This window comes from Montipora foliosa, chromosome 1 (assembly GCF_036669935.1).
Source record: "Montipora foliosa isolate CH-2021 chromosome 1, ASM3666993v2, whole genome shotgun sequence".
Lineage (NCBI taxonomy): Eukaryota > Metazoa > Cnidaria > Anthozoa > Scleractinia > Acroporidae > Montipora > Montipora foliosa.
In genome coordinates, this window is record NC_090869.1 from 17,423,966 (window position 1) to 17,448,965 (window position 25,000).

The 25,000-nt window shown below is 41.1% G+C and overlaps 1 protein-coding gene across 1 annotated transcript; it reads right to left on the reverse strand.

Annotated features, from left to right (window-relative positions):
• Positions 1 to 9,882: 9,882 nt before the first annotated feature.
• Positions 9,883 to 11,699, reverse strand: LOC137991537 (fibrillin-1-like). The gene has a single exon (XM_068836613.1). The coding sequence runs from the start codon at positions 11,604 to 11,606 to the stop codon at positions 10,689 to 10,691; it is 918 nt and encodes a 305-aa protein (XP_068692714.1). The 5' UTR covers positions 11,607 to 11,699; the 3' UTR covers positions 9,883 to 10,688.
• Between the last annotated feature and the right edge of the window lie 13,301 nt (positions 11,700 to 25,000).

Below are 25,000 nucleotides of genomic sequence, written 5' to 3' on the forward strand. Positions count from 1 at the left end.
AATTCAAAGTCATTTTTGTTGAATTTTTTAATGTTTTTATTGAAAACAGGTTGCTTGTTATTCTTTTGCCGCGCTCTCATTAGTTTTTATTTCGTATTTACGATTTGTGAATTCTACAGTTGTAAAGTTCTGTATCGTTACACGATACCAGCCGTTCTAAGTGTAAAGGAGTCGTTTTGAGGAGCATATGTTCCATCAGCTTCTCCACTTGGTGGTTCTGTGTAAGGGGGTGGTTGGTCTCGTTGTTGGTCGGACGGTGGCCCTTCTGGCTGGTAGAGCGTGTTGCACTGTGTCACAGGGTTTGCAGAGACGCTAGTGGTGATCTGTTCAGTTTCAATTGCCGTGCCGTCCTCCGCTGTGGTGATGGTTGTGGTGACATTTCGTGTAACGTTAGCACCCAACAGACGGCGAAAGTGTTGGCGTCGCCGTCTAGCTCCCAAGATGCGTTTGTATATCCGTCGTAGCCTCGGCGAAGCTACGTATATACAAACGAAAACCACTCCACCAGCTGACAAGCCGATAATTAATCCCCAGTCACGATTTTCCGGGATTGGACAGCCGCCGATGGTCTTTACACAGTTCTCTTTGCAACAATTTTCTCCGGTTTGACAGTTGCTGTAGCTGGAACACGATTCACCTATGCAGTTCGATCCAGCTTTGCATTTTTTATTGCAGCAGACTTCATCAATGGAACAGGCGGAGTTGTATGAGCAGGAACGGCCGAGACAAGTGGTCCCTCCAACGCATTTTGAGCGGCAGCACGTCTGATTAAAGGAACAATCAGAATAGTAGGAGCAGCTTTGGCCAATGCAGCTGTGATCCGATACGCAAGCCTTTTGTTTCATTGTTTTTTATTGTTACACATCAAACTCTGAGGAATACATGAGAACAGCCAAAGCCCGAGGCGTAAATGGCATATGGTCAGCAAACATAATTTTGAAAAATTTGCATGAATAGAAGAAGGCTTTAGCTAAAATACTTATACAACTAAATAATATAATATAATTAAGTAAATTGCATAAACAAGTAAAAACACGAGCGAGCTGTACATTAAGGATGGTTACTAAGGTAGCCAAGTCATTATGACGAAAAAAGATATTAGTATCATCAGCAAAGAGAATGATTGACAGGAGGTTTCAGACATGAAAAAGATCATTGATGTATAAAAGAAAAAGTAAAGGTCCAAGGACTGAACCTTGTGGAACCTCACATACAGCCGTATTATATGTAGATGTATGGTCATCAACCATGACACACTGTTGTCTGTGAGATAAATAGCTAGCAAGCCAGGCCAACGGAATTCCTCTAATTCCATAAAAATTTAGTTTATCCAGAAGTATTTCATGGTTGACTGTATCAAAAGCCTTCTTAAGATCTATGAAGACTCCGAGAGTGTACTGATTGTTTTCAAAACCTTCATAAATATTATTGACAAGCTCTAAGATAGCCATAGCAGTAGAGTGATGAGGTCTAAAACCGTACTGGTGATGATTAAGGATATTGAACTTTGTAAGGAATTCCGATAGCCTGAGGTAAAAGAGTAATCCTTCTCGAAGATTACGCCCTCAGGGCTCTTGCAACACGTTTCAACGTCAATGGAACAGTCGGAGTTGTGTGAGCAGGAACGGCCGAGACAAGTGGTCCCTCCAACGCATTTTGAGCGGCAGCACGTCTGATTAAAGGAACAATCAGAATCGTTGGAGCAGCTTTGGCCAATGCAGCTGTGACCCGATACGCAAGCCTTCTTGAAGATTACGCCCTCAGGGCTCTTGCAACACGTTTCAACGTCATATCTCGAACAATCTTGGTCGTGATCGCAGGAATAGCCCACACAACTATAGCCATCAACGCAATCATATTTGCAGCAGACTTGGCCGTAAGTACAATCGTAACATTTGCAGTCGCCCACAGTGAAGAACAAAACAGAGATCATCACAAACAATGCTACACCTTTCGTGGAAAAAAGAGTGACCATAAGAGCACCAGTCGCAGTCATGACTTCAGCTAGGGAACTGTTCCTCGGCGTTTAGAGATAAAAGACACCTTCCTTTGCTTTCGCCCTATTTAATTTAAACGCCGAATTACTTCCGTCTTAACGTGATCTGGCGTCATCGGTTGATCAATGATCACGATTTCAGACATGATGCAGCAAATATTGATTGAAGTGGGAAATAACCAATACAATACAATACAATGTTCTTTATTTTGAGAGGGTAATACATGATTAACCATGCGGTGCAACCAACTGAGCCACCGGTGCGCGGTGTAAGATTGATGATTCCTGTTAACTTTTAAATAACCAATTATTTCGCACGATCGAAATGCAGCAATTTAAAAACTTTCAAAAAGATAAGTTTTTAAATGATCTAGAGCAAATGCCATGGAGGATTGTTAGTTCGCACTCTGATCCACTTTGACCGCAACAATACCTTTTTTAGAAAATCCAACAGATCACAATTTGTTAAGATTCAGAGTCTACTCAAGGACAAAGCACATAATTTCAATCGGTCACATGAATCATAGTCTTGGCACTCATTAAAACCATGCTCGTATCCTCAACCTGTCTTCGTTCCTTTTTCGAGTTGGGTCAAGATAAGGGTCCTGTTTCTTTTGATCCTGCTCAAGACCAATTAAAATCTCCCTTCACTTGCACGCACGAACCTTCGTTAAGGACGGTGCCTACTAATTCAAAGTCATTTTTGTGCAATTTTTTAATGTTTTTATTGAAAACTGCAGTAATGTCGTTCAGGAAATGATGTATTCCGTTACTTAAACAAGGCACTTTTAGTTTGTCAAATCATCAAAATTTCCGCCGTCTTAATGACTTAGCCTTTAATCTTCGTCAGCCATTATTCAAATGAAGTGCTTTAGATCCTGGTAAGAGTTTCTCTCGAAATATGCTTAAGCAACACGAAAGAAGTAATGTTTGCTTAGATCACCGATCTTGAAATTGTCGTTTCTTATACTGCGTTTCTGTAAGGCAACATAGAAATAAATATCTCAAGAGATGTTTTCTTATGTTTAGTCGATTCAGCGGTAGTGGGGAGCTGTGACGTTTTTATCAGGAAAACTAGTAATAGCTATCGCTAAGTGCCAACGAGACAGTCAATATAATACATAAGGAAAATTTGGTTTTATCAAACGAGTTGATAAAGGTCGAATTATCACCGGGAAAGATTTGGAAAGCTGACGTTTCGAGCGTTAGCCCTTCGTCAGAGCGAATAGAGGAATTGGTTTTTATGCGGGTGTGGAAGAGCTTTGCCATTGGTGGAAATATGGTAACATGAATTTGTGACTGAAGAGGCGGTCATTCATTCGGTGACGATAGAGTGTACTTAGTTGAAAGATGAATTTTTGTTCCAGATTCTTGCGGCTTTCTGTGTTCCCGTGGTGTAAAGATAGGCCGCAAATTGTCATGTTGTGGTTGGAGTGATTGGGAAGATTAAAATAGCGCGCAACTGGTTTTGACGCATCTTTGTCGTTTTTTTCTACATCTCGTTCCCTGTTTCGCCTATGTAGGTCTCCTTACATAGTGTGCAGGTTATGCAATAGATGACATTGGCGGAGGTGCATGTAAAGTGGTTAGTGATTTTAACGGATCAATTCGGTCCTGAGATCTTAACAATGTTAGAAATAAAACGACAAGTTTTGCATCGTGTGCGGTGAACATTTGAAAGTTCTCGGTTGGTTTTCAGACTTGAATGCGCTCCTAACTAGAAAGTTACCTACCGGTATGTTTTTGTCGCATTTGAATGAAATGAGGAAATATATGTAATGACATTTTTGACTGCAAGGTTTTGTGGATGGTAGGTGAGGGTGAATAGAATTCGGTTGGTTTCTTCCTTCTGTGACGTTTGTAGTGTGGTTTCTCGATCGATTTCTTGGGCACGGTGTTTGCCTGTGGTGACAGCGGAGTCAGGGTAGCTACATTCTTTGAAAAACTGGCACATTTCGTTGCACTTGCTGTTAAAGTCGGACTCACTACAGAGGCGGCTTAGTCTAAGAAATTGAGAGACTGGGATGACGTTTTTTACGTGTTGTGGATGAGAGGACGAATGTAGCAAGTAGTTATGGGAATTTGTTGGCTTGTAGTTTACGCTTGTAGATAAACCGTTGTGGTTGACTGAAACTTTAATGTCGAGGAAATCTATTGAATTTTCGGAAATTTCCCAGGTGTATTTGGTGGAAAGAATTGAGTGAAGTGATGAATTGTTTGAGTTCCTCTTTGATGGATGAAGTAGCACCGACGCGGTTATCGATGAAACGTTTGCAAAGATCACGTTTTGGTCCGTTGTAATTAGAGAAAAATTACATAGTTTGCAGATTTGTATCAGAGTTCCAAAATACCCAACAGTAGTGGTAATTTTTTTATTCAAAAGTTCTGAAACTCAACTAAACTAGTTAACAATAATACAATGATAGAAATTGTACACTTTGTATCTCCAACAACAATGTATATGTCAACGTGTTTTGCTTAACAAATAGATTCCATGTTGCCGTGCGTCTGTTCAGTAATAGATCACAGATGACGTCAAAATGTGGTAAGAACAAAAAAGTGGCACACGAGGCGATAGTCGAGTGTGTCACTGATGTTCTTACCACATTTTGACGTCTTCTGTGATCTATTACTGAACAGACCCACGGCAACATGGAATCTATTTGTTTTATATAATAAAGAATTAAACTTTATTTGAATAAAAGCTGATGATGACGTCAATCGTGCGTCTGTCCTCTAATAGATCATAGGCAAGAACCAATCAAAATCCGTGAATAACTTGGGTTATTATATAAAATAATATGGAAAGTATGCTCTAATTTTTGAACGGCCGTAATTTTAACAGGAATATACAATAATTAAGTTGAATAAAATCAATGCCATGTAAAAAATCGCCGAAGCGTTTTCAGACTTTTCAGTGTCAAACTTGTAATAAGGAATCAAACTCTCTCGCTCATGATAGTTGTTTCAAAACAAACTGCTCTACTCGCGGGCCGAAGGCCGAAATTGACAACAGCGGGCGATAAGAACACGTACGCCGGTTTAGTTTTGAGCTCGTTCACTCAATATAGAACACGCTGCTTCGAAAATAAATATTAAAGAACACTCGAAGCAAGTGTACACAACACAATGGTCAGGGAAATGGGAAAAAATGTGTTTTCACTCACCTCCGAACACAAGATCATCAATAGTCGCGCGCGTCATGCAAGTTTGTGTAATAATGACATCACACATCAAAACGCGCGCATCCATTCGTCCCTTTTAAAATCTCCAGGGAATCGACACCTTACATTACCCTTACTTTACACTTTTGATAGCCTGCGGACAGGCTCCCGCTTGGGTTTAAGACGAGTTAGCCGAGTGTAGTCTAGGGCGAGTGGAACGAGCCGAGAGCGGTCTGGTGTCTCGCTTCGCTCGCCGAATTTTTTTCGCCATCGCTGGGAGCCTGTTCGCAGGCTACACTTTTCACAGCACGATCGAGAATTTTTCTGCTTGCTGCAATACTTCGCGCGGCAATAAGCTGGCCGCCTCGCAAGCCGATTGTCTTCGCTCGGCTTGCTTGTGGGCAATAATTTTTGAAAGCTTACAAAGGCTGGAGTAACGAGGCAGCTCTCTCTTATCGGGAGAAGAATACATTTTTCTTCGAAAGGGATTGTGGTCAAATGTGCAAGGAATTGTGGCTATGCGCGAATTGAGGAATTAGGATAGTTTTCTGTGTGTTTTTCTCACCGCACTTTGCGTAACTAGTGGAAACGGAAGTTACAACGGAATTTACAACGGAATTCTCAAGTTTTTCACGAAGCTACGTTCCTTTAAAATAGATTTACATTTTCCAAATTCTAATGCCAAAGTACTTTGCAAGAGAAAAGGGAGACAAAAACATGTCTTCTCTTCCAAAAGGCACGTTTAATTACGTTATTGTTGTGGTCGGATACTGGGCAGCAATCGACATCTGTGGAAACGGAAACGAAGGTAAAATTCATCGTATTAATACTAAATTTATTGTTTGAGGGTCAAATTTCCCAGCTCTTGCGGATGAGGAAGGAGAATTGGAGCAGTTTTCAACCTAAGTGGTCGGATTCTGGGTAACAGACTGTATGGCGCCACGAAAGCCAACCACATGGGTCTCTGGGTTAAGTTCTTGCGTGAAATCTCGCAAAGGACGAGCAGTGAAACATGCGGTTAGTTAGTATTGACCACTGTCAAGCTGATTCACAAGTCTTTCACGTCTATATTACTGTACTTTTACAGTCAAACGAAAAGTAGAACTAATAACCCGGCACAGAAATTTGGGCTTTAACTTGACGTGAAAAAGAAGTTAAAGTGAACTCGGAAATGGTCCTCGACATTCTCGATGCCAATGTTACGTGATTCCCTTTTATTTTCCTCAATCTCTGTGGGTTTCGTATTTTACTTGTAACAACATGTCCCCTCCGGAGGGCTATTTACGTTGTATCGTTTCCTCAAACGATGCGTAGTTATTTTGACCGCAACTATACCATTTTAGAAAATCCAACACCACAATTTGTTAAGATTTAGAGTGTACTCAACGACAAAGCATATAATTTCAATCAGTGACATGAATCATAGTCTTGGCACTCATTAAAACCATGCTCGTATCCTCAACCTGTCTTCGTTCCTTTTTCGAGTTGGGTCAAGATAAGGGTCCTGTTTCTTTTGATCCTGCTCAAGACCTATTAAAATCTCCCTTCAATTGCACGCACGAACCTTCGTTAAGGACGGTGCCTACTAATTCAAAGTCATTTTTGTGCAATTTTTTAATGTTTTTATTGAAAACTGCAGTAATGTCGTTCAGGAAATGATGTATTCCGTTACTTAAACAAGTCACTTTTAGTTTGTCAAATCATCAAAATTTCCGCCGTCTTAATGACTTAGCCTTCAATCTTTGTCAGCCATTTTTCAAATGAAGTGCTTTAGATCCTGGCAAGAGTTCCTCTCGAAATATTATGCTTAAACAACACGAAAGAAATAATGTTTGCTCAGATCACCGATCTTGAAATTGTCGTTGCTTGTAGAGCGTTTCTGTAAGGCTACATAGCAATAAATATCTCAAGAGATGTTTTTTGATGTTTAGTCGATTCAGCGGTAGTGGGGAGCTGTGACGTTTTTATCAGGAAAACTAGTAATAGCTATCGCTAAGTGCCAACGAGACAGTCAATATAATACATAAGGAAAATTTGGTTTTATCAAACGAGTTGATAAAGGTCGAATTATCACCGGGAAAGATTTGGAAAGCTGACGTTTCGAGCGTTAGCCCTTCGTCAGAGCGAATAGAGGAATCGGTTTTTATGCGGGTGTGGAAGAGCTTTGCCATTGGTGGAAATATGGTAACATGAATTTGTGACTGAATTAATGGCACGAGAGGCGGTCATTCATTCGGTGACGATAGAGTGTACTTAGTTGAAAGATGAATTTTTGTTCCAGATTCTTGCGGCTTTCTGTGTTCCCGTGGTGTAAAGATAGGCCGCAAATTGTCATGTTGTGGTTGGAGTGATTGGGAAGATTAAAATAGCGCGCAACTGGTTTTGATGCATCTTTGTCGTTTTTTTCTACATCTCGTTCCCTGTTTCGCCTATGTAGGTCTCCTTACATAGTGTGCAGGTTATGCAATAGATGACATTTGCGGAGATGCATGTAAAGTGGTTAGTGATTTTAACGGATCAATTCGGTCCTGAGATCTTAACAATGTTAGAAATAAAACGACAAGTTTTGCATCGTGTGCGGTGAACATTTGAAAGTTCTCGGTTGGTTTTCAGACTTGAATGCGCTCCTAACTAGAAAGTTACGTACCGGTATGTTTTTGTCGCATTTGAATGAAATGAGGGGTGATATAGGAAATATATGTAATGACATTTTTGACTGCAAGGTTTTGTGGATGGTAGGTGAGGGTGAATGGAATTCTGTTGGTTTCTTCCTTCTGTGACGTTTGTAGTGTGGTTTCTCGATCGATTTCTTGGGCACGATGTTTGCCTGTGGTGACAGCGGAGTCAGGGTAGCTACGTTCTTTGAAAAACTGGCACATTTCGTTGCACTTGCTGTTAAAGTCGGACTCACTACAGAGGCGGCTTAGTCTAAGAAATTGAGAGACTGGGATGACGTTTTTTACGTGTTGTGGATGAAAGGACGAATGTAGCAAGTAGTTATGGGAATTTGTTGGCTTGTAGTTTACGCTTGTAGATAAACCGTTGTGGTTGACTGAAACTTTAATGTCGAGGAAATCTATTGAATTTTCGGAAATTTCCCAGGTGTATTTGGTGGAAGAAATTGAGTGAAGTGATGAATTGTTTGAGTTCCTCTTTGTTGGATGAAGTAGCACCGACGCGGTTATCGATGAAACGTTTGCAAAGATCACGTTTTGGTCCGTTGTAATTAGAGAAAAATTACATAGTTTGCAGATTTGTATCAGAGTTCCAAAATACCCAACAGTAGTGGTAATTTTTTTATTCAAAAGTTCTGAAACTCAACTAAACTAGTTAACAATAATACAATGATAGAAATTGTACACTTTGTATCTCCAACAACAATGTAAATGTCAACGTGTTTTGCAAGAATATGGAAAGTACTGCTGTAATTTTTGAACGGCCGTAATTTTAACAGGAATATACAATAATTAAGTTGAATAAAATCAATGCCATGTAAAAAATCGCCGAAGCGTTTTCAGACTTTTCAGTGTCAAACTTGTAATAAGGAATCAAACTCTCTCGCTCATGATAGTTGTTTCAAAACAAACTGCTCTACTCGCGGGCCGAAGGCCGAAATTGACAACAGCGGGCGATAAGAACACGTACGCCGGTTTAGTTTTGAGCTCGTTCACTCAATATAGAACACGCTGCTTCGAAAATAAATATTAAAGAACACTCAAAGCAAGTATACAGAACACAATGGTCAGGGAAATGGGGAAAAATGTGTTTTCACTCACCTCCGAACACAAGATCATCAATAGTCGCGCGCGTCATGCAAGTTTGTGTAATAATGACATCACACATCAAAACACGCGCATCCATTCGTCCCTTTTAAAATCTCCAGGGAATCGACACCTTACATAACCCTTACATTACACTTTTCATAGCCTGCGGACGGGCTCCCGCTTGGGTTTAAGGCGAGTTAGCCGAGTGTAGTCTAGGGCGAGTGGAACGAGCCGAGAGCGGTCTGGTGTCTCGCTTCGCTCGCGGATTCACGCTTCGCTCGCCGAATTTTTTTCGCCCTCGCTGGGAGCCTGTTCGCAGGCTACACTTTTCACAGCACGATCGAGAATTTTTCTGCTTGCTGCAATACTTCGCTCGGCAATAAGCTGGCCGCCTCGCAAGCCGATTGTCTTCGCTCGGCTTGCTTGTTGGCAATAATTTTTGAAAGCTTACAAAGGCTGGAGTAACGAGGCAGCTCTCTCTTATCGGGAGAAGAATACATTTTTCTTCGAAAGGGATTGTGGTCAAAAGTGCAAGGAATTGTGGCTATGCGCGAATTGAGGAATTAGGATAGTTTTCTGTGTGTTTTTCTCACCGCACTTTGCGTAACTAGTGATCACTAGTGGAAACGGAAGTTACAACGGAATTTACAACGGAATTCTCAAGTTTTTCACGAAGCTACGTTCCTTTAAAATAGATTTACATTTTCCAAATTCTAATGCCAAAGTACTTTGCAAGAGAAAAGGGAGATAAAAACATGTCGTCTCTTCCAAAAGGCACGTTTAATTACGTTATTGCTGTGGTCGGATACTGGGCAGCAATCGACATCTGTGGAAACGGAAACGAAGGTAAAATTCATCGTATTAATACTAAATTTATTGTTTGAGGGTCAAATTTCCCAGCTCTTGCGGATGAGGAAGGAGAATTGGAGCAGTTTTCAACCTAAGTGGTCGGATTCTGGGTAACCGACTGTATGGCGCCACGAAAGCCAACCACATGGGTCTCGGGGTTAAGTTCTTGCGTGAAATCTCGCAAAGGACGAGCTGTGAAACATGCGGTTAGTTAGTATTGACCACTGTCAAGCTGATTCACAAGTCTTTCTCGTGTATATTACTGTACTTTTACAGTCAAACGAAAAGTAGAACTAATAACCCGGCACAGAAATTCGGGCTTTAACTTGATGTGAAAAAGAAGTTGAAATGAACTCGGAAATGGTCCTCGACATTCTCGATGCCAATGTTACGCGATTCCCTTTTATTTTCCTCAATCTCTGTGGGTTTCGTATTTTACTTGTAACTACATGTCCCCTCAGGAGGGCTATTTACGTTGTATCGTTTCCTCAAACGATGCGTAGTTATTTTGACCGCAACTATACCTTTTTAGAAAATCCAACAGATCACAATTTGTTAAGATTCAGAGTCTACTCAAGGACAAAGCATATAATTTCAATCAGTGACATGAATCATAGTCTTGGCACTCATTAAAACCATGCTCGTATCCTCAACCTGTCTTCGTTCCTTTTTCGAGTTGGGTCAAGATAAGGGTCCTGTTTCTTTTGATCCTGCTCAAGACCTATTAAAATCTCCCTTCAATTGCACGCGCGAACCTTCGTTACGGACGGTGCCTACTAATTCAAAGACATTTTTGTGCAATTTTTTAATATTTTTATTGAAAACGGGTTGCTTGTTATTCGTTTGCCGCGCTCTCATTAGTTTTTATTTCGTACTCTCGATATGTGAATGCTACAGTTCTAAAGTTCTGTATCGTTACACGATACCAGCCGTTCTAGGTGTAAAGGAGTCGTTTTGAGGAGCATATGTTCCATCAGCTACTCCACTTGCTGGTTCTGTGTAAGGGGGCGGTTGGTCGGACGGTGGCCCTTCTGGCTGATAGAGCGGGTTGCACTGTGTCACAGGGTTTGTAGAGACGCTAGTGGTGATCTGTTCGGTTACAATTGCCGTGCCGTCCTCCGCTGTGGTGATGGTTGTGGTGACATTTTGTGTAATATTAGCACCCAACAGAAGGCGGAGGCGTCGGCGTCGCCGTATAGCTCCCAAGATCGAAGCTACGAGTGTACAAACGAAAACAACTCCACCAGCACCAGCTGACAAGCCGATAACTAATCCCGTGTCACTATTTTCCGGGATTTGACAGCCGCCGATGGTCTCTACACATTTCTCTTTGCAACAATTTTCTCCGGTTTGACAGTTGCTGTAGCTGGAACATGATTCACCTATGCAGTCCGATCCAGCCTTGCATTTTTTATTGCAGCAGACTTCATCAATGGAACAGTCGGAGTTGTATGAGCAGGAACGGCCGAGACAAGTGGTCCCTCCAACGCATTTTGAGCGGCAGCACGTCTGATTAAAGGAACAATCAGAATCGTAGGAGCAGCTTTGGCCAATGCAGCTGTGACCCGATACGCAAGCCTTCTCGAAGGTTACGCCCCTAGGGATCTTGCAACACGTTTCAACGGCATATCTCGAACAATCTTGGTCGTGATCGCAGGAATAGCCCACACAACTATCGCCATCAACGCATTCATATTGGCAGCAGACTTGACCGCTAGTACAATCGTAACATTTGCAGTCGCCCACAGTGAAGAACAAAACAGAGATCATCACAAACAATGCTACGCCTTTCGTGGAAAAAAGAGTGACCATAAGAGCACCAGTCGCAGTCATGACTTCAGCTAGGGAACTGTTCCTCGGCGTTTAGAGATAAAAGACACCTTCCTTTGCTTTCGCCCTATTTAATTTAAACGCCGAATTACTCCCGTCTTAACGTGATCTGACGTCATCGGTTGATCAATGATCACGATTTCAGACATGATGCAGCAAATATTGATTGAAGTGGGACGTAACCAAGATTGATGATTCCTGTTAACTTTTAAATAACCAATATTTCGTACGATCGAAATGCAGCAATTTAAAAACGTTCAAAAAGATAAGTTTTTAAATGATCTAGAGCAAATGCCATGGACGATTGTTAGTTCGCACTCTGATCCAAATGATATGTGGCAAGAATGGAAAAACCTGTTTGTCAGCAGCATGGACAAATACGCGCCTCTTAAATCAAAACTGAGAATTCGTAACGAGCGGGCTCCGTGAATAACGAGTGAATTATTGCTCAGAACACCAGTTTAAAGCGAGCTAGGAACCAGGTGAATAACGCAACAGTGAAACTTGCTAAAAAACGATATTTTTCTGAAAACTTGGAAACTAGCAAAGGCAATCCACGTAAAACTTGAGATGGACCTTGGTATTAGCAGGCAAGTCAGAACTAGTACTTTAAAGAAAACGGCAAAACTTTTAAGTTTTTAAGACTTGTTTCGACCGAAACTTCTTTCATCTTCAGTTGATTAATGTACAAAGCGTTAGAAATTGAAATTTATAAGTAGGAAAAAGTACTAATTATGCTAGTAACAACGGACTGTACATAAAATGTAACAACGTGAGAATTAAAAGGATAGTTTTAGATTTACATGATGTAATTCTTGATTCAAAGAAGGTTTTTCTTTTTGAATATGAATAGCTTCTTTTATCTTAAGTTGAAAACTCGTAGAGGCGTGATCTAAAATATGGACAGGCATTACAGCCCGCACATGCAAACTTATAAACCACACGCGAACGAAGTCCGCCAGGGATAGGGTCTTTCACGCCAAACAAGAGAGATCTTATTAACGAGCTTAGCTCACGGAATAGTTGTAAATCGTCCAACATTTTTGAAATCCAAGGTAATAATACAACTATAAATAACGCTGATGATATGGCGGAAGCTTTCAACTTGCACTTCAATGACATTGCGAAAATGCCAGCTCGGGATATTCCGGTTGGAGAAGGTGACGCTGAATCGTTCTTGTCGCCCTCTGATAATTCGTTTTCTTTAAAGACTCCGAGTGCATGTGGACTTTGTTCTCGACGTGTTGAAAAAAAAATCGATGACAAGAAAGCCACTGACCTTGACAAAATCCCTAGTAAGTTATGAGCTTTCTCACGACTTTGCTTAGTTTCCTAATTTGCATAATTTGCATAATCGGTGTTTTTTGCGGAAAAAATTGCTTTTGAGTTGTTACATACGCTATATGCGCTTGACCTGTTACATATTGCAGGTATTTTGTCATTTGGCAAGTTAAAATGCCCTCCCGAAAGCTTCTTTTGAAACTTAACTAATTTGCATAATAGACCTTTTCAGAGTTTCTGACGCCATCTTAGTTGGAGGGCAAACGCGGCCTAAAGAACACTAGTCAGCCACGTCCATGGTTTTGTTGACATACGGACGTTTTGGTGATGTATTACTCTTGGGACTTGACCAAACCAAAAACAGTAGTGAGAAATGCGAGATATTTTTATCGGCTCACCTATATTTCTTTGATACCCAAGCAATTGGCAATGAAATCAAGGAGAGATTAATTCGTTGCTTGCGCGGTCCTTTGCAATTGTAAGTAATGATAAGCGGTACTGCGTCTCAGTAAAAGTAAACTAAAAATGGTTTCATTTGTCGCGCACGAAATACACTTGTAGCATAAGATGAAATGCTCTTATTCTACGTTCCTAGAATTTCTTCTCTTTCAAAGGTTACCAAATCTTAAATAAACGAATTCTTCCTCCTGTAAATTCAACACAAGCTGACCTCTGTCGTTTTTACTTTCCAGATCAAAAATCAAAATGTGTCACACGCAAGCTTGCTCAGTTCCACAATACGCAGTTTTATTACCGGTGAGGAAATAAAATGAACTGCGAAAAGATAAAGGCTTTTAATTTACGGATTGTGATAGGGATCACTATTCACATGTTCGCTTGTGTTAAGTGCTGTTAGCTTGAGCGGAAGAGACACGCATACATTATTTGAACCAGAATCATCGATCCGACGGTGAATCCGTTCTTCGTGATTCCTTGCAATGTAGTTCAAGAAATTATTTCTCCACTTTCCAGGAATGATAACACATTGATTCCGATCATTGTAGCCGTTAATCGTCCTCTGGTCTTCTTGAGGAATCGCACTTCAGTAATTGCGGTACTCCTCGCTGCCACTCAGAAGATGTTTCAACAACGAGTTCCATCCACTCGACAACATGTTGCGAAGAGCAAGTCATACATAAATAATCATAGAATATGAAATTCTAATAAACATAGCTTATTTTTCCATTGAAAACAGAATTGTATGACCCATTTGATGTCCGATGGAAACGGATTACTTTAACAGTCAGAGAATTCCCAGTTTTCGGTTGCACCGACAAGTTGTGGGCGCGCAATGTAAAGTGGGTGACTAGGGTCCTTTAAATTACAGTGAATGTATGGGATTTTGGCCGAATTCAACCCTCGAGCTCTGTAACTTCGCTGCAAATAGGCCATTTTCGAAATATCAAATATTATTCAGCTTGATAGTGAGGCAGTGAGGACAAAGAGTATAGAAACACGTTGGAATGAATGTGAAAAATATTTACATGTCATCCACTGTCCTTTGTAGTTGTCCTCATTGCCTCACTATTAAGCTGAATTTTAATATACCGTAAGAGAGTGTCAAATCGGCGTGGGTGGGTGGGTCGTCGGTCATGGGTCGTGGGTCCCTAACCCTAACCTTACCCTAACCCTAACCCTTTTTTTATCAACGACTGGAAATTCTCGAAACAGACAAGACCTAAGAGCTAAGACAAATTTGGACCGAGCACTGTGGGAGCTAATGTATATCTTTTTTTATCTTCAAACTTACACGACACACGACCCACCACCCACCACCCACCTACCCACGACCCACCCACGCGATTCAGCCTCAACCATATCGAAAAAGGCCTATTAACTCAACGGAAAATAAGATCATTACGTTGCACAAGGCACGACGTTTAAACATTGATATTAGATTGCGTAATTTTGTTTACAAGGGTTTATATGAACTTCTAAATTCTGTTTGGCAGTGCTCGTAAAAATCGATTATTCTGCCCAAAATTCTGCTCGCGTTCTGCTCGGTATCTGAAAAAAATTTCGGCCCTTCGGGCCATGTATCATTTTCGCAAATACAGAAGGGGAGCCTGGGCCTAACACCTCAAAACTAATTGGATATTTTTTATTATGCGAAGCAAAACTGTAATTCATCTTACTTTAGGTCAATTAATCAAATCAAACACGAGGTATTTTCCAATTTTTTTTTTTTAGTTTTAATTTTTCTTACAACTGTTATGCATATCATTAGTGCCGCTGATTTTCCCTTATTCTGCTCCAATTCTTTTCGAAAAGGCCTCATTCTGCCAGGATCTGCCAGCAGGATGCTCGCCTCAAAAATCGCTTATTCTGCTCGAAATTTTACCGGCAGAATTTATCCAAACCTAGTCTACGGTCGTTATAGCTTGATTCTGATCGTCATACTTCACGAAAAATAATTTCAATAGACGTACTTTTTGAGAGGTATTCTCGCTATCCACACTCATCGGACCGTAAAGTGGTACCATGATCAAAAAATCAAGTATTTTTTCTTTGGATAACATAACATCAAGTGAACCAAGTTTTAAGCCTTAATTTCAAAAAGAAACTTGTTAATTTTAACTGGAATGTTTTTATTTAATGGTCCGCCATTACTAACGGAAAGCTGGATCGAGGAGAAAATGACGTCAAAGACTCACTAGTTACTGGGTTGCGAAACCCAGTCGGAATCTGCGTTGCATTTCGTCGTTTTTACTGGGTTGCCAGTATGGCAAACCCAGTCGGAATCTGCCTTTCATTTGTTGGTTTTATTTTTTTTTCCGTGTCGGTAAAAGTCTTGCCTGTCACTCCCCTGCTAAGTGGTGTCTTTGTGCATAGAGCCGTCTGCGCGTATTTTCTTAGGATCGAGAGGGTAATAGGAAATGCGTAAATTTCTCTGGTGGACACAGTAGAATGATTAACTTAACCGGCAATGGCGTCGAAAGTCATGTAACAGGAATGGCGTTTTAGTGCATCTTTAAACAAAATATACCCTTATATGGAGCTCAAGAATGGAACGTCAATAGGATAAACAAGACAAGCGGTGAATCCGGAATCTGGAATCTTAAAAGCGACGAGTAATGGACTTCGACAACAATCTTTTGCCCGTCGAGCCGAAATGTGAGCTGTATTTCTAATATTTTGCCAAGTGTGCTGTTATGTACAACACTGAAACCAAATGAACAATTGTCTGGTAACTCAGTATGGGTTCAACAAAGACAGAGAAGGAATCCATAAAGTGGATCTGTTATCTCAGTTGTCTCGCTATTTGTATTTACCTGTTCTCAACTCTGCACATTGTTCCGGTAACAATTGGAAATCTCACTAATTCATTCAGTGGCGTCGAAAGGCATTGTAACGTGAATGGCGTTTTAGTGGATCTTTAAAGAAAATATACTCTCATGGAGCTCAAGAATGGATCGTCAATTGGATGAACAAGACAGTGCTGAGAAATAAATATCTGGATTTTAAGCGACGAGTTATCATGGTCTTCGACAACAATTTCATTTTTCGCCTTTGGATATCAAGTGAGCTTTGTTTCTAATATTTTCACTAACTTGGTATTATATAAAACACTGAAATCAAATATCATTTTTTATGGATTTAACAAACATTGAAGGAATCCAACGCCTTGAATGCATCACAGTGTTTACTCAAGTTGCATCTTAGTTGTCTGGCAATTTACATTTACCGGTATTTTGTTGTCAACTCTGCAAAGATGTAAAAAATTTGGAAATGTGACAGTGAAGAATTATTTGAATGAAAGTTGTTGTCTCTTTTGTGCTTCATTATTTACGGTCAAGGTTCCGAGTCGAAAAGGGTTTGATGTGAACGGTCAAATATTTATTTAATTGCATCTTGTTTGCACGCACGCAATTGAAATAGGAAGGTTTTTTTGCCTCTAATAGTAAATATGTTGTTTGTTTCAATTAATTTTTCGCTGGAAAAGGATTTTGCCGAAATATTTCCAGCTTTTGTGACATTTCATATAATGTTGTGTAATTTTCGAGCTTAACAAATTTGCTTACCTGGGTTGAAATGTGATACTGGAAGATTTTTATGGTATTGCTCTGTAAGCAGGAAGGGTTCACGAAAATAAACAGAGAGTTTATTGAGAGTTGGGCAATTCGCCAGTACCCATTTATACACCTGGGTGGAGAGAGGCGCCGTGAGAGTTAAGTGTCTTGCCCAAGAACACAACACAATGTCCCCAGCGAGGACCTAAACCCGGACCACTCGATCCGGAGTCGAGCACTCCAACCATGAGGCCACCTCGCCTCCTATCGTGTACTATTAGAGCTACATATTGAACTTGAATATCCTGGAAGACAAAACGCAGCTCAGTTGACACCAGACCACTTCGGAAAATACCATAATACTCTTTGTTTGTCCCCCCAAATTTTGCATGAGCATTGTTTTTGTTTTCTCTTGGGACCATTGTAAGTCCCAAAAGAAACTGGAAACAATGCTTATGCAAAATTTGGGGGGACAGACAAAGATTATTATGGTATTTTCTAAAGTGGCCTATATAGAATAAAGTGCTGTGCTACTGCACTACCACACGTACGCAATGCGTGCCTATTTTTTCTAAAGCTGACAGGTCTTTTTTCTTTTTGACAAAAGATTAATAATTAATAGGCTGGTAGCCAAGTTTTTAACCTCAGAAAAAGATCTGTTCCGTCATATCAACGTGTGAGGCAAAGGGCCTCTGTTGGCACTACTTCTGGGTGACCCCTTAAATGGTCTTAATGACCCCCGATTCGAAAAAATTGACTGGAACGCTGCAGTTCAATACCACCCAACTCAGTCCCTTCTATTTTTGAGTAACACGTACCACAGGCAACCCAGTGTACGCTCATCGAGCTTCTAGTTTTATTTTTTTCCGTGTCGGTAAAAGTCTTGCCTGTCACTCCCCTGCTTAGTGGTGTCTTTGTTCATAGAGTCTTCTGTGCGTATTTTGTTAGGTTCGAGGGGGCTGGGGTAATGCATAAATTTCTCTGGTACATGCTGGAGGACATTTAATTGTTAACCTGGAATGGCGTTGAAAGTCATTGTAACGCGAATGGCGTTTTAGGTCATCTTTAAACAAATATGCCCTTATGCATGGAGCTCAAGAATGGAACGTCAATTGGATAAACAACTTAGGCGATGAAAAATAAATATCTGGAATCTTTAAAGCGACGAGAAATGGTCTTCGACAACAATTTCATTTTTGGCCGTTGGATATCAAGTAAGCTTTAACTTGGTATTATAAACAACACTGAAGTCAAATGGCAATTCTTTTATGGATTTAACAAACATTGAAGGAGTCGAACGCCTTGAATGCATCACTGTGTTCACTGAAGTCGCATCTAAGTTGTCTGGCAAGTTACATTCATTTTCTGACTCAACTCAGCAAAGGTAAAAAAAAAATTGGAAATGTGACATTGAAAATTTATTTGAATGAAAGCTTGTTGTCTCTTTTTGCTTTATTATTTACCGTCAAGGTTCTTTCGAAAAGGGTTTGATGTGAACTGTCAGAAATTTATTTTATTGCATATGCTTTGTGACAGCGATTGTGTGTTTCGTTTGCACGCAAGCAATGGAAATAGGAAGGGTTTCTTGCCTCTTATAGCAAATATGTTTCGCTGGAAAAGATTTCTGTGAAATTTCCAGCTTTTGTAAATTTATCATGTGTAATTTTCGAGCTTAACAAATTTGAATGCATGTGTTGAAATGTGATACAGGGAGAATTTTTGTGGTAGCGCATAAAGGTCGGTACACACGAGGGAGCTTGCTCCCGCAGCACGCTCCTGCAACACTCTCCCGGAGCAAAGCTCCCTCGTCTGCACCAACGATTTCTAGCGAAAAGATATTTTGCGCAACAAAACTCTTGCTCCCGAGTTTTGCTCCCTCATATCAAACTGGTTTGATATGAGGGAGCAAGCTCCAGGGGCAAATCTGTTGCATGAGTCTGTTTCAGGAGCAAGCTCCCTCGTGTGTACTGAAATTTGCTTGCCGTGACATGACGTGTCTCCAGTTGGCCAATCAAATTGGCTTATTTTTTTTTCATCCACAACAGTTCCCATGTCCCAATTGGGTTGTTTCATCATTCAGCGCCCTCGTCGTGTCCTTCGTGTGTACTGGTTGGGGTACTTACCCGGGAGCGTGTTTCGGGAGCTTGTTTCGGGAGCGTGTTTCAGGAGCAAGCTCACTCGTGTGTACCGGCCTTAAGTCACGACAATAAACAGGTCTGTTGGAAGCGTCCTTGAGTTTCAACAAAATGAGCCCCAAAATCGATAAATGAATAATAAAGTAGCTGCTATTCCCAAAACGATGGAATTACCTGGTGATAAATAACCTCATCTTGGAGAGTAAATTTTCGACTTTGCAGAAACAATGGTCAACCTCAAGAGTTGGGCGGCTGTGATCTTTGCTTTGAATTCGCACATTTCTTCTCAAACTTTATAACACTTGAAAGAAGAAAAAAAACTAACAAAACAAAAACCCGGTATCTTGCCATCATTTGACACACATGCTTCACTGTTTCGCGAGTAAACACGCCGCGGTAACTTGATCCCGGCGCCCTCTGAACTCGATGTCACTTTGGATTTTGCGATTTACTTTTGCAGTCAAAAGTACGATAACGTCGCAAAAATCTCGCAAAATGTTTTTCGCTGATGGTAACTTTTCATATTCGCGATTCAAGATTAATGTTGTTTTTATGTCGTTAATTTTGTTGCTGACGGCAAAATATTTTATTCTCGATCGACCGTCCTGAGAGCTTCCTTCTGCTCTTCCTAAAAACTGTGTATCAATATTTGTTTTGCATAGAGCAAGCTTACAAAATCTGTACCTTGCTTAGTTCGCATTTTTGGGGTCTTAAGTTATGCTTCTGTTACGAAGTGGTTTATTTCTTAGGTCACCCATCCAGATACTAACCCCGCCGGGCAGCGATAAAATTCAGTGAACTTTTGTATTGCAATGCTGTCAGATGCTCAGAGTGCACGCTTCAAGTTGCGGTGAAAAGAAGTTGTGAGGGAACTTGGAGATGGTCAACATGTCAGCCTAGGAGGCAATGTTTCTCGATTCCCTTATATTTTCTTCAATCTTTCTGGGTTTAGTACTTTGCTGGTAACCACATGTCTTCTCAGGGGGCTATTTACCTAAGACTTTTACCATGACACGACAATGATATATAATACCAAAACAATATCGTGTACTATTAGAGCTACATATTGAACTTGAATATCCTGGAAGAAAAAAGGCAGCTCGGTTGACAATATGGAATAAAGCACTGCGTTACTGCACTACCATACGTACGCAATGCGTGCCTATTTTTTCTAAAGATGACAGGAATTTCTTCTTTCTGACAAATGATTAATAGGCCGGTAGCCAGGTTTTTAACCTCAGAAAAGGGTTTAATTCGTCGTATAAGGATGTGAGCCAAAGGGCCTCTGCTAGTACGACTTCTGGGTGACCCCTTAATAACTTCTTACTAACCGAGCGCGAGTGGCCTTACTGGGGAATATTGGCCCGAGTTCGTGGCAGTACGGACCGAGCGCAGCGAGGTCCGTACAAAAACGACCGAGGGCCAATATTCCCCAGTACGGCTCGAGCTAGATCGGTTAGTAAGTAGTTTATTATATGGTTTTTTAATTACCTTTTGCTTTGTTTTTGCAAGCCCGTAATCGGCCCGTGGGCATTACGGGAGAATAATGCCCTACAATTCAGTCACAATTAGCCAATCAGAGCGCGCGTTATATCGGCTACAAACACAAGCCATATAATAAATGGTCTTAATGACCCCCGACTTGAAAAAAATTGCCCGGAACGCTGCAGTTTAATACCACCCTACTCAGTACCTTCGTATCACAGGCAACCCAGTGTATGCCCATCATGGAGCGTCTAGTTTAAAAATGTAATGTTTGTACGGGACTGAATAAAAATGCAGCACGGGAGTTTCGGGCTTTCAGATTTTTGAACTCGTTTTTTGCATACATAATAAACTGCGTTTACACTCTGAAATTTAAGCTATTGAGTGCGAATGACAATTTTCCCTAGATCCAACCCTCTGAGGTCCAGTCGGTCAGTTTTGAACGTGAGTAATGGCGGACCTTGAAATCCAAAACTTAGACGCGAAGTTAAAAGCCTTTGGATAAAAATCAAAGCTCAAATTGTTAAGCAAACACACTTTCAAAATCTGAAGGAAAAAGGCATTGATTTTTTTTATCATAGTACCAGTTAATGGATTTATAATGGTTCAAAGTCGGCAAAAGTCCCATACATTCACTGTTCGACAGTAATTTACGCCGTGCTTGCCTCCCAACCAATATGGCGTCAAAAACCGTAAAAAGGTCTATTATTCTTCGGAAAACTTCTCGCACGTGTTATTTGATAAGTGCGACAAGACCCTATGCGTAATAAAATAAAGTATGAGCTCTTGTCTTTTCATTTGCGTTTTGTAAGGCAATAAAGAGTTAGTGTTTTTCTTTCGCGTGACAGTGAATTCTGCGCATAAAGAAATGTAATTCGAAAATGGAGCAACATTGGAATGCAAATTAGCGACTCAAAACTTGATACATATTTGGACATAAGTGCAATACAACAGTGTCTTGTCTGGAGGAGTGTCAGAACATGGCGATGATGGGCTATTAAAGCTTACTAATCCATGTTCAGTGGTACTGAAATCTTACGGCTATTTTTTTAACTATGGAAGAAAAAATAATTTTCTTCATCCACGACAACGCTTAAGCATAACGACCGGGAAACCAGGCATTTTGCAGTGTCAAAAAATCCTCGGATTTTTTTATTTATTACGTTCGCTATTTAATTAAAGCATTTACTCTGTTATCAGTCCAATATTCCTCACGATTTAACATGGTTATCTTTAAGGCCCCTGTGGAGAGGGTGGGGTAGAAATAACAAGGTATGCACAGGTACTCTTGGTACAATTAAACTGACGTCCAACATTTCTTGCTAGAGTACTTTCCTGCCCTCACATCCTACCCCACGAAGATCCTCGCTACTAAAACAATGTAACTTGTACAACTCTCAGAAAATCTTTCAAGGACCGTAAAGAAACTGGACTGCCAGTTTGAGTGAGCGAAGCTTGTTGTCTTTTACAAGTTTGCAGAATCGCTACCGCCCACTATGATTGGATGGCTTGGTTTGCCTATGTATTCCATCACCAAACCTCTAAGAGCGTGAAAGGACATTTCTGTCTCTGCGGCCCACGATGTCTTCCTCAGGTATTTCCTCAGCATCGGTTTCCAGTTCTTACACCCCCTTCAAATGTCTTCATCAAGAAGATCTTGACGCTATCAGTCATCCTGGTGGGTCCTTTTGCTTCCCTTAAGAGCCCACACCAATGGCCTAAGGGCAGATGCTCTGGCAGGGCTGCTGCTATCCACACCTTGCGATGAGGTTAATGGCACAATTAGAGCAGACGTCACTCCTGTCACCGTTCCCGCCCATTTTCTCCTGACAGGGTCATACATGGAGTCGCAGTCTACCTTCGGATTCGCTCTGACGAAGGGCTAACGCTCGAAACGTCAGCTTTTAGAATCTCTGTACGGTGGCCAATTTACATTATCAACTCCGTTGATAAACCAAATTTTTGTATACTACTTTCCCACCGACGCAGCACCACAGTTTCTTTAGAAACTACCCCTTCATTTACCTCAAGAAGTGCTTATCCGTGTCCATATGGTTTTCTGCCTCTCACTGGGTCTTGAACGTGAGGTAATCCAGTCTCCTGGCAAGAGTAGATCTCGGACTTGTACCTGACGCTCTTACCTACGCTTCCGCTCTGTGTAGCTTGACCAAATGGCTTTATCACCCTCATGCCAGTATTTCCTTGTGATGGAACTCCGAGATCACTGTAAGGGATGAGGCGCCCAGGGCCGATGTTGTATGCTTTTCATACTCGGATGCCACCATCCTCGTACTGGAAGTTGTCCAACATACCAGGTATCTTGCTCTCTTTGTTTCTCTCCCTGGTCGTGTCCACCTCAACGACTGCAGCCCTGCACCCTTTGATACCACCATGAGATTCTAGTGCTGCCCTCATATCCTCAGCCGTGACGACGTCGTGCCTCTCCTTGACCCATCGCTTCACGTGTGCCTTCATAGCAACAGTCTTTCGATTACCGATGTCCTTGTCTGCCTGTGGTTCTGAGAAATCATATCGCACCGGAATGACACCGATTTTCTCCCCTACTCGTCCAAGGCTAAGCAAGAGAGGCCCGTTGCGGTAGCATCCGGCGTTATCCGATCGGAGTTAGACTGAATTCACAAGGGGATACTCCTGTTTGACCTTGCAGCAAGTCCTCTATGATTGAGAGATCTTCGAAGCTATGTTGGGTGCAGTTGTTGAAGATGTGTACTGGCTGATATGCCAGCTCCTTCCTCTCTTGCCAAAAAAGTCACTCATCTGTTCTCTGTATTGAACAGGCAAAAATGTCATTGCCCAGTCCATTATGACAAGACACGAGCTCTAGCTTCTGGAGGATATGCTGCTTGGCTTCGTCCAGGTTACTTGACCCTAGCAAGTGGGCTTTTCACGCCTGTATGTTGCGCACACTCTCGGTGTACTGAAACCTCAGCCCAACCCTCTCTTCTTCCGTCACGTCCACTTTATCCAGCAAATCTTCCACCCCTGTCAGCACTCCCTCCAAACGTTCACAGAGCTCACATTCTTTGCAGTGTTGGTGATTGCATTTCCCTCTGAGGTCCCCTGCATTACTAACACTTGGTGCAGTAATTACTACAATGTTTACGCCGTCTGAGGTGTGTCTTGAAATCATTCTTCAAGTACCTGTTTCCATTCTTAAGTACTTTCTGAGTGGCAATTGCGTTTATGCCCTGATCTGCTAACCTCTCCAACATTGAAAATACCTGATCAAACGCCCCGGAGCCCTCATTTTAAAACCTGTAAACTCAGCGGTACGGATAAAAGCAGGTAGCACATTCCACAACTTAGCTGATAAGAATGAAAAAAGAACTAAGACCATAATTGGTTGTTCTAGGTTTATTGAGGGACAGAATGTAATTTCCGCAAAGATCATGAGAAGAAGACCCGAGAGAACACTCAGTTATATTTCATATACCGTAGCACTGGAGGAAAATCATTAAAAAACCGACCTTTATACAGTAATATGAGGAAATTTTGAATGGGCTTATTTCATAGAGATGTAGAGTTTGACTTTAGTAATCTGCAAATATAAATCTCAATATTTGCTCCGGCGTCAAAATTGATTATTGATGACACGGTGGTAACTGACCCTCATGAGCTAAGCAACGCTTTTAACAGACATTTTACCGATATTGGCCCTAACTTAGCGGCTAACATAAATCGCCCTCGAGCCGTCAGCTTTCGTCATTTTGTAGAATCTTGTGATAGCACCTTTCAGCTTGAATTACTTACTATGGACGGACTGTGCAAACTTGTGAACAATATTCCTGTGGGCAAGGCTGATGGCCTTGATGGTATTTCTACTTGCCTCCTAAAGCTATCATTTACATTCATTGCGTCTTCCCTGACACATTTTTTAAATTTAGTTATTTCTACTGGAATCATTCCCAAAGACTGGAAGAGTGCTACAGTAACTCCAATTTTCAAAGCTGACTCGAAGGTTGACCCAGCCAATTACAGGCCAATTTCTGAGATTTTTGTAATTGCCAAACTCTTTGAAAAAGCCATCTTTAATCAGGTATATACATATTTAAATGACAATAAGCTTTTTTCGGAATATCTGAGTCTGGCTTTAGACCTATGCACTCTACTCTTACAGGTCTTATTGATATTACAGACAATTGGTATCTTAACATCGACGATGGTTTGACAAATGCCATTCTGTTTATTGATTTAAAAAAGGAATTTGATACCATTCACCATGAGATCCTTCTTTCAAGATTGGAGCTGTAGGGGTTTAAAGGTGCGAGCCTTAATCTTTTCCGAGACTACCTGTCTGATAGAACTCAGGCCAGTTAAAAACAACGAAAATTCTGAAACACGCTAGCTTTATAAGTTGTGACTATTCCTACTGTACATTAATTATCTCTCTAACTGTAACCTTCTATCAGATGTGAAAATGTGCGCCGATGACACAAATCTCACGTTTCAACTCCAAAGACTCTGA

What these genes read in the sequence shown, in the direction of transcription:
- LOC137991537 (XM_068836613.1), bottom strand. Translation starts at nt 11,606, where the DNA reads ATGACTGCGACTGGTGCTCTTATGGTCACTCTTTTTTCCACGAAAGGC.